The sequence below is a fragment of the Haliaeetus albicilla genome, chromosome 13, assembly GCF_947461875.1.
Source record: "Haliaeetus albicilla chromosome 13, bHalAlb1.1, whole genome shotgun sequence".
Taxonomy (NCBI): domain Eukaryota; kingdom Metazoa; phylum Chordata; class Aves; order Accipitriformes; family Accipitridae; genus Haliaeetus; species Haliaeetus albicilla.
The window spans coordinates 903959-918718 of NC_091495.1; the positions used below are offsets into that span (position 1 = coordinate 903959).

Here is a 14760-nt window from a genome sequence, read left to right on the forward strand (position 1 = left end):
ATGTTGGGAAGAGTACACCTACTTTCTCTCTTTCTCTCTTCCTTTCCTTCTTTCTCCTCTTCTCTTCTCTTCTCTTCTCTTCTCTTCTCTTCTCTTCTCTTCTCTTCTCTTCTCTCTCCTCTCCTCTCCTCTCCTCTCCTCTCCTCTCCTCTCCTCTCCTCTTCTCTCTCCTTTTTGAGCAATGCAGAGCACCCTCCCCTCCCAAAACCATGCCATGCACAGGGGACGGTGGCAGCTCAGATCGTTGATACCTCCTCATCCCTACTCCTGGTCCTCTGAATGCAAGATGGGAGCTAACACCACATTGACTGCCAAGGTCTAGGATATCTGGCGGGCCTCCTACAAGCCTTTTCAGCTAGTGACAGCACACTTGTTGCAAGCCAAGTGGTTTACCAAGAAACCCTTTCAGTTCCCAATTTGCTAGGACATATTTACTAAAAGGGACTCAGAGTTCATGGGGCAAAGAGACAGTCCAAAGGTGATCTAGAGCATGTGAGGAGGAAAAGCTCTTTGAAAATGTGATGACATCCCCAAGAAACTGTTGTGGTTTAACCCCAGACAGCAACTAAGCACCACGCAGCTGCTCGCTCACTTCCCCCCCACCCAGTGGGATGGGGGAGGGAATCAGAAAAAAAAAGTAAAACTCATGGGTTGAGATAAGAACAGTTTAATAGCACAGAAAGGAAGAAACTAATAATGATAATGGTAACCCTAATAAAATGACAATAGTAATAATAAAAGGATTGGAATGTGCAAGTGATGCACAGTGCAATTGTCAACTGATGCCCAGTTAGTGCCCGGGTGGCAATCCTCCTGCCCGCACTCCCCCCAATTAATATACTGGGCATGACATCCCATGGTATGGAATACCTCTTTGGCCACTTTGGGTCAGCTGTCCTGGCTGTGTCCCCTCCCAACTTCTTGTGCCCCTCCAGCCTTCGTGCTGGCTGGGCATGAGAAGGTGAAGAATCCTTGACTTAGTCTAAGCACTCCTTAGCAAAACCTGAAAACATCAGTGTGTTAGCAACATTCTTCTCCTACTGAACCCAAAGCACAGCACTATAGCAGCTACTAGAAAGGAAATTATCCCAGCTGAAGCCAGGACAGACACACAACATCCAGGGTGTAGTTTCCCTCTTCTCTTTGTGGTTAGTGGCTTCTACTTCTTTCTGCAGTGCTTCCTCTCCCTACCCCTCTGACCACCCAGTTCAAGTCAGACAGATGAAGAAGGCAGGACAGACCCACCAGGCAGCACGGTCCTCTCCTGGACAGGCCAGCACAGAGCTCTGAGCACACCCTGGACCCTGGTGCCATGATTATCTACTGCCTCATGATACCCCTCAGTGAGTCTCTCATCCCCACGCTTTGCCTTCTCCCTCTCCATGAATATGTTTAGTTCTCTTTTTTCCTTCTCTCTAATTTCTTCCCCTCTCCCTTCTCCATTCTTTTCCTTTCTTTCATCTCTAGCCTTCTTCTGCCTTATACCCCTCTCGAGTCGTCTCTTTTGTTGCTGCTGTTATCTCTTCTTTCTCCCTCTCTCCTTTTGGGATTTCAATCCAGTCTTCCCTCCTGTCTTTCATAGTCCTCCATGTAACGGCATTCCTCTCCTCTCCTCTCCTCTCCTCTCCTCTCCTCTCTTCTCCTCTCCTCTCCTCTCTTTTCCCCTTCCCTTTCCTAATATTAGGCCCTCAATAATTTATTTCTCTGGTGGGTTGATCCAGTTATGCTGGACCCCAAACGCTATTCAGGGAATTGTGGGCACGCATGCAATGGATTGGAGGGTTAAATACTAGACTTGAGACAGCTCTGTTTCCTCTCGGGTGGAGGGGGTGAGGTCCTACACCAATCTCCTGTGCAGGGTTGATGCGCTGGGTTACAGCTCCCAGGCCAGGGAGAGAACCCAAGATCTGGGTTTCTGGCCTGGGTCTGGATGGATGGAGTTAGTTTTCTTCACAGCAGCCCATACGGTGCCATTTTGGATTTGTGCCTAGAAGAGTGATGATAACACACCAGAGCTTTGGCTATCGCTGACCACGTTTGCAAGGTGTCAAGGCCTTCTCTGTTTCCCATTCTGCCCTACAAGGAGCAGGTTGGGGGTGTGCAAGAAGCCGGGAGGGGACATGAGCAGAACAGCCAGCCCCAACTGACCAAAGAGATATTCCATGCCCTATAACCTCATGCTAATCAATACCAACAGTGGGAAAGGGGGTTTGGGACAGGCAGCCATTGCTCGGGGTCTGGCTGGGTATCCCTGTTCTTCTGGGAGGTAGTGAGTGATTGTCTTTGCATCACTTATTTAGGTTGTTTTTTGCTCTTCCTCCTTCCATTACTTATTTAACTTTTTTTATCTCAACCCATGAGTTTTCTCACTTTTGCTCTTCTTATTCTTTATTCCCATCCTGCTGGGGGTGGGGGGAGCGCGTGGCTGTGTGGGGCTGGTCTGCCAGCCAGGGCCAGCCCACCACAGCTCCCCAGGCCCTCCTCATCTCTAATCCAAGCAACAACCCCCACCTCGGAGCTGGCACCCAAAGATTCCTTTCTGCAGCCTGGTATTTGATGAAAGTTGACCTTGAGCTCATCCTGCCCTGCACCCTGGCTCAACACCGCCTTTCTCCCCTGCTAGGACCCATCAGATCTCCTGTCCTTCCTAATTCTGTGAGGACTCCAGCAGCCCCATTTCTTTCAGTTTCAAGATACCATTTCCCAGGGCTGATATCAATAAACCGCTTGGCGGTCACCAAACCGCTTCTAACAGAAGAAATAATCTCATGCAACATATGTTGCAAGTAGCTAAAAGATAAGTTCAGGGACATGTTGAGTTTTCTAGATATTTTTTTCGATGGGTGACCTCATTGGCATGTGAAATTGTTTCACGGGTTTTCTCCATGATTGGTCTAGGTTTTCCATGCCACGGTGGCACAGAAAGGAACTATGACCTGTATGAATCCATCGTGTTGTGGAGGGGCTGCCGTCTTGACTGATGGCCAAGAGGGGCAGGACTTCATAGGGCAGTGGCTGTGTAAGTGACTGCTTTTCTCTCTTTTTTGCAGTCTCCTCTCTCTTGTCGTCTCAATGCAACTTTCTGGCAGCTTTCCTCCAGCTGCTACCATTGGCTGTGTCCTTTGCAGGTAAGCGCAGCTTGACCTCTCACAAGATGCTCTCCAGCCGAACAGAGCCTTTGTCAATGAGGCGAGGTTGAGCCATGTTTTGTAAAATGGAGGGAAAAGGGGTGTCTCACTTTCCTTTTCCTCTCTGAAAGTTCCCTCCCATCCTCCAAATCCTTTCTTTCATCCTCAGACCTTCTGCCAGTCCCTATACTCTCCGCAGACCCCAGACATGATGTCTATTATGAAGGGGAACGTGTCACTATGACATGCTCTGCCCCAACAATGAGGAAAATAGGTGGATTTCGTTTCTTCAATCAAACTGGGGAGCAAATTGACCTGCAAACACCTTACTCCCTCACAACTGCCTGGCTCCACCTTACAGCTACAAAAGCATCTTCTGGGGAGTACACGTGCATGTACTTTCTGAAGGAGTCCGGACAAGAAATTCCTTCCAACAGGAGCCTTCCTCTTTCACTTAAGGTTCAGGGTAGGTTCGTCTTGTCTATATGGCTTGGGTACCATCGGCCCAGACACTGCACACCTCCCTTTAGAGCATCATCTTGTCCGATGGCCCTATCATTTGGTTGCCAATGCACAAATGAAGTTGCTCTGGCCTCTCACAAGCTCCTTTTGTGCTCCTGGATTTCTCTGAGAAAGCAGGAATAAGTTGGCCAGACAGCTGTGTCACCTCCAAGAGGTCGTACAGCAGTAAGCCTCCCCAAGGCTTTCGTTAGGGCTTGGGGCGTATTACATGCCTTCCTACTTTGGACACGTAAAAATACTTATTTTTTTGAAAACAAAGAAACTGCTTAAGCTGCTTTGAATTTTTATCTCTGAGAACCATGGGTCTTTTTTCCCACATCGAGACATTGGGAAAGATCATGGGGTTTGCGCACAGGCCCTGACGTCAACAGATAGCCTATTGCTTGGGTTTTTTATTGTTTGTTTTTTCCCCAGCTGCTCCCACGGCCCCAACTTTATCCCTGGATCCTCAGCAGCAGGTCTATAGACCTGGGAACCGCGTCAACCTAGTCTGCTCCTTCCCCTCGTCTTCAGATGATGTTAAAGAAGTCCAGTACTATGCAGACACTGGATTTGCAGTCTCCGTCCGAGTATCGAACGTGAAGAACCACAGCTTCAGCCTCATGATCAAGGGAGAGGCAGACTCTGGGTCTTACAGTTGTGCCTATTTTGTAAATAAGGCTACATGTCCCATTCGCTCAGAATTGAGCCCCAGTGTCATTGTCTATGTAAAAAGTGAGTTTTCAAACCCTTCCTCACTAGAGCATCTAGTAACTACTGACCCATCATTAGTTAATTCATTACCCGTTTGCTTGCCTATGAACTCATCCATGAGTCTCATCTCTATCCCTTCCTGTCCTGTGAGCATTCGACTCTCTGCCTCAGACTCTCTATCCATCATTATATGAGTTCATTCCATACCTGCCCATGTTTTTATGGACAAAAATAAGGAGGGATACTGGAGAAAAAGATCTCATAGAGAAAACTGTCTCATCACCTCGTCTGGCTTTTTTTGTGTGGGGGGAAGGTTGCACCATGGTAAAATCACCATTGATTCCTTCCCAGGCCATAAAATCAGCTGGCTTCGAGAGATCATTGTTGGGGGTTCATTCTTTACCATCAATGGCTTCATCTTTTTCTTCTCCCACTGCCTGATGAAGAGAAGAGGTAAATATTTCACTTCCATTAGTCCACACTAATTCTTAGAATCCTGGGACTTCGTTTTCTTTGCCAGAAAATGACCAGGTTTGACTGTTATTCCACCATCCTTTCCAAAGAAAAAAAAGGAACCAAACATTTTGTTCAAAGCTATTTTGGGAGGTTGTTCTGTATAGAGAATTTGAACAGGATTGCTCCTTACCCTCCTCCCTCTTTTGATCCCCAAATTTATCTGCATATTGAGGTCCAAGACTGAAGAGAAGCCATTTCCAATGCTGCTGCTTCTCTCTTTTGCAGATCTGGAAGAGGGATTCAGAGGGACTAATGAGAGGAATGAGACGAACTATCCCGTAAAGGTTTTCTCCATTAGCTAAGGCAATCCATTCTGTCGGGCCATGCCTGATTCCTCGTTGTCTGCCTCAGAGTCCCCAAGAGGCAGAAATGGTGCGTGTTCAACTGGCATTGCCTTGGCTGCTCCATTCTTCTGCACAGACCCTCGTGCCTTCCAAGCTGCCTCAGGTCCGTTCAAATAAAGCTGGATGTTGTGTTTGGGTCTTGTGGGTTTCATGGAAAGACACATGTTTCCACGCTCCTTCCCAAAGTGTGTGCTCGTGTTTGTGCCTTGTGTGTGCGCCTCTGCTCCATCTCACCCGTAATCCCACCATGTTCCCATCACACCTGGTTCTTTCTTGCATCTGAAAGAGGTTGGAGAAGGAATGGAGGCAGAGAGAAGGATGAGCAGAAAGAAGGTGGAAAGAGAGCCCCCAAAGCAGAACAGGTCCTTTGGTGAGTCAGCAACCCAACAGCCACTGCTGTCACCCTCTTTCCTCACCTGGGGTTGTCCCTGTCCTTGATGTTAGGGCAGTGGCATCCAGGGAGTGCAGTGGGTGCTGGGAGACCCACCGCAGAGAGGGCAGGGGATTGTGGGGAGAAGCTCAGATTTCTGGGATCTCTGTGGGCCTGAGATGGAGGCAATGAGAAAATGGGGCAATCTGGGGAAAAGTGGGGATTTGCCGGGCACTGCAAGAGTGTGGGGGGACAGTGTGGGTATATCAAGGACTGCGAGAGAAGCTCATGGGGCTTTGTAGGGATATGGTGTTGGTGGGGATGGCTGATGGGGGCATTGTGGGTTTAAGGGGCCTGCGAAGAAGGGGTATTGCATTTTTGAGGGCTGTATGTGTGATATACGGGAGCTGTGGGGCTAGAATATGAGAGAAGATTTAGGTTGGACATAAATGTCATGGTTTAACCCCAGACAGCAACTAAGCACCAGGTAGCCACTCACTCACTCCCCTGCCCCCCCACAAGTGGGATGGTGGAGAGAATCAGAAAAAAAGTAAAACTCATGGGTTGAGATAAGAACAGTTTAATTAATAGAACAGAAAGGAAGAAACTAATAATTATAATAACAACAATAATAAAATAATAATAATAAAAGGATTGGAATATACAAAACAAATGATGCACAATGCAATTGCTCACTACTCGCCAACCAATGCCCAGTTAGTTCCCGAGCAGCGACCCCCCCCCAGGCCAACTCCCCCCAGTTTATATACTGGGCATGACGTCACATGGTATGGAATACCCCTTCGGCCAGTTTGGGTCAGCTGTCCTGGCTGTGTCCCCTCCCAACTCCTTGTGCCCCTCCAGCCTTCTTGCTGGCTGGGCATGAGAAACTGAAAAATCCTTGACTTTTAGTCTAAACACTCCTTAGGAACAACTGAAAACATCAGTGTGTTATCAACATTCTTCTCCTACTGAACCCAAAACATAACACTATACCAGCTACTAGAAAGAAAATTAACTCTATCCCAGCTGAAACCAGGACAATAAGGGAGACATTTTTACAATGAGGGTGGTAAGACACTGGAACAGGTTGCCCAGAGAAGTTGCGGATGACCCATCATTGGAAATGTTCAAGGTCAGGTTGGATGGGGCTTTGAGCAAACTTATCCAGTGAAAGATGTCCCTGCCCATGGCAGGGAGGTTGGACCAGATGATCTTTAAATGTCCCTTCCAACCCAAACCATTCTGTGATACTATGATTCTATGACCTTGGAAAAAATGAGGGGCTGTAGGGGTGCTGGAGTTGCAGGGATGAAATATTGAGGCAGTAGAAGTATGTGGAGTACTGTGGGCATATGGCATCTGTGGGGATGAGATCAGGGTAGATTTTGGGATTACTGGAAGCTGTAGAGATGGGCTATAGGGACTAAGAGGATGGGATATAGAGTTTGTAGGGGTGGGTGGATGGATGGATGAATGAATGTTTGCAGTTTGCGTTGCTGTATGGGAGTGTCCTTGCCCTGTGGGATGGGAGAAGGGAAACAGGGTGGGAGAAAGGCAACAGGCTTTGTGTTGGATTACCAAGTCGGAGTGGGATATGGGATCCAGGGTGTAGGGTGGCTGTCAGGCTGTAGTGTGGGAGCAGGGATGGAGTGGACGATGGCTTTTGGGATGGGAGTAAAGCAGTGAGTCTTCTATGGGGTGTTTTTTGGGCTATGGGGTTAGAATGGGGCTTTGAGGGAGGTGTTGGGAGGGAGGCTATAGGGTGGTTACTTGCCCATGGTGTAAAGTTGGGCTATGTGGTGTGAGCGGGTCTATGGGGTAAGATTCGTGTTATGGAGTGGCATTACCCTCTGGAGTAGAAGTGAGGCTACAGGCTGGAGTGGCACTATAGGTAAGATTTTACGCTATGGAGAAAGAGTGGGCCAATAAACAGGAAGCTAGGTGGAGGAAACAGCACTTAGGCATAATATTGTGTTTATGAGGAGACAGTACAGATGTGGGGTGAGAGGGGGCTACAGCGTGGGAGGGGGCTGTTGTTTACTAGGGAGTGGGTTGGTGGTGTTGTGCCAGTGGGAGTGGGCCCGTGTGGTCAGCGTTGGACTTTGGGGTGGATTTGGGGTGTGGAGTGGCACGATGGGATGGGTGTTTGGCCAGGAGGTGGGAGTGGGGCTACGGGATTGAGGTGACACAGGCATAAGTTACGGGGGGGGAAGCGTAGGATGGAGCAGGAGTGGGGCTATGGTTTAGGCGCTGGGCTATGGGATTGCAGTGCACATCATGCCGCATAATGGGACCCCATATGGATTGGTGCCATGAAGCAGGAGCAGGATTACGAGATCAGCCACTGAGACTTCATGGCCATGGTGCCCTGGGAAGGGACTTGTAAGGGCAACCCCACTGTATGGGCAACCACAGCCCCCTGCGGAACTGTGGTACCCGGGTACCTCTGCTGCACCAGCACACCCAACCGCTCCCCAGGAGAGACCCAGGTGTCCCAGCTCACTCTGCTCTACCCCCCCCCACACATAATCCCTCAGGGGACCCAGGCATGTCTCCCTCTGTTCAACCCCACACGCTCTGCCCTCCAGGGGACCCGGGCAACTGGATGCCCCTACCTACCTACCTGTTCCCTATCCCCCCCATTCCTACCCACCCAGGACACAGCTGTCCAGATGTCCCTGCTCCACCCCACAAACCCAAGTACACCCAGATCCCTCCTGGCCCCCAGCCATGGGCTCTCCCCTAATTACCCAGTGCTATCTACAATTAATTAGGAGGGAGCAGCCTTCCCCTTAACCCCATGGCATGTCAGGGCACTGTTAGGAGGTTGCTCGCAGAATGCGGGCCCTTCCTAGATCCTCCGCTTTCTTCCACTCCTTCCCAGTGCCCTCCAAACCCTCCCAGTTGCCCCGCATGCCCTTCCATTGCACTGCAGCTCCTCTTCCCACCTCACAAGGACCCTACTTTCCCCAGGTCCCATCTCCACTGCACTCCAAGGACTCGCATCTTCTCTCCCGGGATCTTTGCAAGGACCTGTGCCTGTCTCCTCCGTAGGCTGACCCCCAGTTGCTCTCTGTCTAGCAATTGCTCAAACCATGGGGTGTGACTTCCCTTCAGCATAATTCAAAAGAAAACCCTTAACAGAGGAGGAGTCAGCAAAACCGCAGCACAGAGAGGACCTAGGCAAGGGCTGAAGGACATGAGGCAGCACTTGGCCATTTAAGGAGGGGTGGGCTGGGTCAACTTGGGCCCTGCTACTCTAAAATGAACCATTAGACCCTAGTCGGCGTCCCCATCCCTACCTGGGCAGTTGTCCCTGGAGAAACCAGTCTCTTCCCTGTGTTGGTAGCTTGGAAACATGCCCAACATCTTCCAGCAATCCTGGAGCTCTGGGTGCGCTGTAGAAGATTTGAGAAAATTTAGGACTATAAGACTGTTAGAAATTAATATAGAATAAGTTAAGGTTATTAATGGCAACAGAGCTGCTCATGAGCAGCATTCTCAGCCTGCCGCCCTGTATAGCCCCAATCCAGGACCAGATTAAACCCCAGTCAAGCTAATCAGTAGAGACAGATCAAACAAAAGATGAAAAATCAGCAAGATACAGGTGCTTAGCTGGAGAGTGCTTAAAATATGTAGAGCTTACAAAGATAAATGTGAAATAGTTAATGAAACAGCCGGAGAGGTTTTCTCAGAATTGTGTAGGTATGAGACTTCAAGGTAAAGGGGATGAGAAGATGACTGTGGGTTGCCATTCACTGCAGTGGTGGCCCAACTCCGAGTTGTTAATAAAGCAAACCTAGAGAAATCCATGACTGAGAATTCTTTAACAGCTCTTGGTCTATACCTTGGGCTGAAAAAATCTTCCTCCTACCTCCTTGTTTGCCCCATGGTGTCCCTGCAACCTGCTATGTCCATGCAAAAAGAAACATCTTTTTCTTTTCTCTGCTACAAAGAATTTATGAGATTTCTTCTGTTTGTTTTTTTGTTTGGGTTTGGTTGGGTTTTTTTTTCAGAATTTTCTGGTTATTTGTGCATCAGATATTCACCACTTACTCAAGCCTGCAAATGCACAAGCCCTTCCTGTGTGAAAACCAGCAGGAAAAGCTGTGGTCTGAAACAGAAATACAAACTGATGAGCTCATCATCCTACATCAGATTAAACAAAAAGAGCTGCAAGAAGAAGGAAATACGGTTTGGGGGGTGCAGGTTTTCACATCGCATGTGCTCAGGAGCTGACAGAAGAAGTGCGTGGGGCTGGGACCCCCGTGGCACGCTAGGAAATGTGGTTCCGCCATCATGGTGGCACGTTGGAGCCCACAGCACTGGTGGGCACGCACAGGGCCCCGCGTCCTGAGGGGGTAGAGAAGGCAGCACCCTCTGCACAAGCCTCGTCTTCCTCCCTGTCAGGGCACCGACAGGACTATCCCCTCCACCGTGCCCAAATGTCTTCTGCGGCCCAGGAAAGGCCTGAGGGAAGGGCCAGTCCTGGCCCTCGGCGGCCATTTCAGCATCCCCACGGGCAGAGGAACTCTTCTCCTCCATCCTGCCCATTGCCCTTCGTGGCAGTGGTGCTGGGAAGGGTCTCCTCAGGCACTCAGCCCTGTCAGTGCTGATTTCTCCTCAGCACAAAGGAACCCCCCAGGGACCGCCGGAGCGAGACCTTTCCCCCCAGATCACCAATAACTGGACGGAAAGGGGATGTGGAGTCTCCTAGTTTCCTCAAATTTACTCTACCAGGACATTATCATTTGTAGAACACATTTTTTGTGGCACTGCCCCCGCCCCGCCTTACATTTGGTTTAGTTTGTTGGGTTTTTAAAGCAGATCACATGTGCATTAAAAAAAAAAAAAAAAAAAAAAAAGACTGAAGATTTTAAATTTCTGTTTGGAAGACAGCATTTTACAGTACCAGAAAATGTTACAGTACACCCAGAAAAACATACTTTGAAGAGAGAAATGGCCTTTAGCTGGCTTCAACCCATGTACTCCTGGCAGGAAAATGGGGACACCCAGCATCCCGGCGCTAAGCGTGGAGAGATGATAGGTAATGGGAATCATATTTGCCTTCTGATTCATCTGTATAATACGATTGCTCCATTCTCTTTCTGTTGTCATTTCACTATATTGCGTTCTCAGTATATTAAGTATATATCACTTCTCTAAATAAAAATCCCCCATAACATCCAATATCCTCAAATAAATAAATTGAGTATTAAAACTTTAAACCCTCCTCATGCGGAGCATCTGAAAGTAGCTGGTCAAGGAGTACAGGACGCTGAGACCCTGTCACCTGCCAACTAGCTGAGGGCACGCTCTGCCACATTGTCCGCATCCCTCATGAGGAGCGGACATTGCATCAGCGCCGGTGCCCACACTTGGCGCATTGCTAGTGGGCGATCCTCTCCTGGGGTTTTGTGCCAGAAATTGCAGCCCCCTGGGCAGGCATGAGAACTGTTTTCGGTCACCCTCCGCAGCCTCTTACTGGACTCAGTCTTTGTCACCTCGTCAGCCAGGGCGTTAATGAGAGATGGTGTCAAAATGCTAACTAAACCCAAAGTAAACAACATCCTTTGGTCTCCCCTGTTCCCAGCATGTTCTGCTCCATCCTATTCCAAAGGACCAAAGCAAGGATGACCAGGATCTCCTTTCTGGGCCTTCCTGAAGACAGGAGCCACATTTGCTTTCTCCCAGTCCTCGGGAACCTTTCCCAATTGCCACAACATTTCCAAGATCATTGAGAGCAGCCTCATGGTCACGTCAGCCAGCTCCCTCAGCACCCGTGGGTGCATTGCCCTGTTCCGGCCCCCCCGTCTCTAGGAAAGAAAGATCAACTCTCTATCGGTGTGACCAGGAAAGGAAATTTATTGCCACCAGAACCCCGTGCCCATCGTGGTCCACAGCCGCAGAAGATGCTGTCTGCCCCTGGCCGCAGGCGATGGAAAGCTGCAGTGAGACAGGAGGGGTGATGAGGAGCTGGCCTTGCTGCGTGCTCCCCTTCTGCTCCAAGCCAGGCTTTTGGCTGCCAAGCGTCTCACCTCCTCCCTGACCTGCAGAGCCAGAGCTCAGCTCCACTCAAACCTACCTGAAGAGAGGAGCCTCATTCCTGCCGCTGCTGCCGAGAGCTGCCAAGGCTTCTTGTTTTTTCCAGGATGTCTCCTAAGGCATGGGACAAAGAGGCGAATGTCAGAGCGGACGGGGAAAGCGCAGTCCCCTGTGGCTGTCTCCGTGGGGACCGCGGCTTCGGGCTCCAGCCCTGACCCTCACCTAGGACTGCGCTGGCGGCAGGGTGCAGCGCTTGGCCATTCTCCAGGCGGCAGCTCCTGGCGATGCCGTGGAGCCTCTCCAACATAGCAGGGGCATCTCTGACCTTGGGGGAAGCAAAGAGGCACGATTTCTTCGCTGGCCAAAAAGGCTGCTCCGCTGACCCACGGTCAGCCACGAGGGGAAGGAGAAAGAGCGAGTGGGTAGCCTGGAGGGCAGGCTGTGTCTCAGCACCAGCTGCCCGGCTCCCATCCTGCCCACCCTTGGCGTGTCGCCCCACGCTCCCTTCTCGGTTCGGGGGAACAGCCCTGCGGCTGCAACGTCTCCCCGGGACGCAGCTCACTCACCAGGCAATGGCCAATCTCGTACTGCAGCTGGGCTGCGCTCAGCCCGATGGAGGTGATGATGATCTTCTGCACCCGCTCCAGCACCAGGAATGGAGCGCAGACATAGAGGGTGGTCCTGCACACCTGAAAAAAAGAGAGTCATGCCACGTTGTTCCTCCCCCGTTGGAGTGGCTGGGGTCCTTCCCAGGAAGCTCATCCAGCCGAGCTCTGCTGAGCTCTCCCTAGCAGAGGGGGCTGCCCCAGGCGCAGTCTCCAGGTGGGGAGGGCACTGCCTGCAGCAATTCACCAGGCAGCTTTCAACAGTTTTGCAAATAAGATCTGGGGGCCCTTACATTGGAAACGTCAGGATTGGGATCCCGGAGGTGCAAGAGAAGGCTGAACCAGGTTTCCCACACTTCTCTGATGAAGAAGGATCTTTTCTCGGAGGTGGAGGTGGCCAGGGCAGCGTAGAGGGTGAAGGCTGAGAAGCGAAGGACATCTGGCTCCTGCAATTCACAGACCCCATCTGTCAGCTGGGTAACGAGGGCACCTCCTACCAGCCCCACATCAACAATCGTTCGCTGCCTGTGGAGGATGGCAGCCCAAGAAATAGCTGTCATCTGCTCATTCCCACTCTCAAGAAGCCAGTATGTAAAGAACCAAACCAAGAATCACTGATCAGTAAGTCAGTGTTCTTTGGAAAACTATATTTTGGAACCCAGGTTTGGAAAGAAGGTTGCCTCATCCAGATTACTTCCCTGCCACATAGGTCGTGAGTCCAAGCGTGACTCCCAATCTACGGGGAGTCTCAGGGCACCTGAGCATCCTTTCTGGCAGGGGAGCTGTCTAAAGCCCCAGAAACCACAGGGGCATGTGAGAGACCCTGTTGGCCTGGAGGAAACACGGGCACTTCACAGGACAACCCACCCTACCCGCGCAACAGTGGGGAAAAAGGCTCAAAGCAGACGTTCCGCCAGCAGAGACCCTCCCCGCCGCATGGGGAGGTCCCAGCCCACCCCACTAAGAAAGTTATTTCACTCACCACCTCAAAGAACTTCTTGGTGGACCTGGCAATGTCTTTGAAGGCAGACCCCAAGCCCTCTGCCTTCAGCTTCCTCACCACCTCCGCCAGCGCCAGCATGCTCTCGGCAGCCACCACAGGACACGTGGTGTTCTCCAGGCCCCTCTGCAGCACCTCCAGGATGGCCGCCTTGTGCTTCTGTACCTGCAAAGCCAAAGACACCCACAAGCTTCTCGCTAGTCCTGACCTGAATGGCTTCTCTTTACCATGGCTGATGTTTTGCACCGGGAGGTGCTGTCCCGTCATGATCCCCTTATAAAGGCACTCAGACTCTGTGAAATACCTCTTAACGTGCTATTTATCAGAGCTAGCGCTAGAAAGAAAGACTAATATAGATAGTCCTTTCAGATGCTGGGAACCCTGACTTTTGCAGCACCGAATGCACCTCCAATCCCGATGCAGGGTGCTGTGCAGACACCGCCTACGGGAAGGGTAAGGCCATTTGTTTGGCACCAGGTTTCCCCTTTGCCACCCTGTTGACATCAGGCAAAGGAGTGTGGTCTCAGGAAAGAGCCCCGTTTGCCTTTACTAGCCTGTCCAAGCTGCCCAAGTCCCTTGCCGCTCTTCACCAGGCTCTTGCTAGTGAGGGGCTGCAGCCACAAAGGGGAAAAGTTGGTCTCACCTCCTTGGGTGCTCCCGTGACGGCGTTGGCCAGGCATCTCAGTGCCATCTGCCGCACGGCGCCAATTCCATGCTGGGATTTCTCCACCAAGATGCCTAGGACCCTTTCCAGGGACGACTTCTCCATTTCTGGCAGATCCTTCATCAGCTGCAATAAAGCAATATGCCTGTGAGCGCCACCTAAGTCGAGGCACACCACGCGAACGGGCTTTGTAGAAACGAGGATCCGTTGGATCCCTTGGATGGTGACGCTCTCTTCTGGCACCTTCTTCCTTCAGAAAGAGGCGGCCCAAGCAGCAGTTTTCTACGAGAAGCCCTCTGCACCCTTCCTTCCCCTCCTGTTGCCTCACCTCAGCAAAGAAAGCTGTTGCTGTGAGCTGCAGGTTTTCCGAGTGGGAGTTCAGCCACTGGGAGAAGGCCCATATCACCCCCCTTGTGACCAGCTGGTTGCGAAGCAGGACACTGCACACAGAGAAGGCAACTCACGGTCACGCGGCAAGGACACAGGCCACGACCCAAAACTTCCCCAGCTCCCTGCACACATGGGAATGGTCCTGGCAGCCATTTCCCCAGGCACAGCCACCCACAAGAAGGTGAGACGCAAGAAGAGGATCTCACCTCGTCAGGAGACACACGGCATCAGCGTGAGCCTGTCGCTTTCTGAGGGATGCCCACAGTCCCTGCCTCCCTAGCAGCTGCAGCCATCTCTTCTCCATGCATCTGCTCAGCACCAGCTCTAGAGCCTCACAGTAAGGGCTGGGAAAAAGAAAGACCAAAGACATCTCAGGTCGCAGCACGTCCAGGGAAGATTTGTCTGTAGCAGAGCTAAAAGGCTCCGCTGCCTCGGGAGGTGTTGGTTCACTCATCCCAAACTCCATGTCCATGAAAATGG

The 14760-nt window shown here is 51.0% G+C and overlaps 2 protein-coding genes across 2 annotated transcripts; one reads left to right on the forward strand and one right to left on the reverse strand.

Annotated features, from left to right (window-relative positions):
* Positions 1 to 1206: 1206 nt before the first annotated feature.
* On the forward strand, positions 1207 to 5475 carry LOC138688816 (T-cell-interacting, activating receptor on myeloid cells protein 1-like). Its single transcript, XM_069801346.1, has 6 exons — positions 1207 to 1343; positions 3051 to 3128; positions 3298 to 3594; positions 4065 to 4364; positions 4695 to 4796; positions 5085 to 5475. The coding sequence occupies exons 1-6, from the start codon at positions 1313 to 1315 to the stop codon at positions 5159 to 5161; spliced, it is 885 nt and encodes a 294-aa protein (XP_069657447.1). The 5' UTR covers positions 1207 to 1312; the 3' UTR covers positions 5162 to 5475.
* A 6201-nt stretch (positions 5476 to 11676) lies between these two features.
* LOC138688790 (protein maestro-like) lies at positions 11677 to 13995 on the reverse strand. The gene is made up of 6 exons (XM_069801309.1): positions 13870 to 13995; positions 13209 to 13391; positions 12520 to 12672; positions 12188 to 12310; positions 11844 to 11946; positions 11677 to 11735 (listed from the first exon to the last, which is right to left on the reverse strand). The coding sequence occupies exons 1-6, from the start codon at positions 13993 to 13995 to the stop codon at positions 11677 to 11679; spliced, it is 747 nt and encodes a 248-aa protein (XP_069657410.1).
* Positions 13996 to 14760: the final 765 nt, after the last annotated feature.

Excerpts from the sequence above, each read along its gene's own strand:
- LOC138688816 (XM_069801346.1), top strand. The coding sequence starts at position 1,313 with ATGATTATCTACTGCCTCATGATACCCCTCA. Across the intron at positions 4,365-4,694 it reads TGTCATTGTCTATGTAAAAA|GCCATAAAATCAGCTGGCTT; the intron begins GTGAGTTTTCAA and ends ATTCCTTCCCAG. Across the intron at positions 4,797-5,084 it reads CTGCCTGATGAAGAGAAGAG|ATCTGGAAGAGGGATTCAGA; the intron begins GTAAATATTTCA and ends TCTCTTTTGCAG.
- LOC138688790 (XM_069801309.1), bottom strand. The coding sequence starts at position 13,995 with ATGGAGAAGTCGTCCCTGGAAAGGGTCCTAGGCATCTTGGTGGAGAAA. Across the intron at positions 13,392-13,869 it reads TCACGGGAGCACCCAAGGAG|GTACAGAAGCACAAGGCGGC; the intron begins GTGAGACCAACT and ends TTGGCTTTGCAG. Across the intron at positions 11,947-12,187 it reads ACGAGATTGGCCATTGCCTG|GTCAGAGATGCCCCTGCTAT; the intron begins GTGAGTGAGCTG and ends GCTTCCCCCAAG.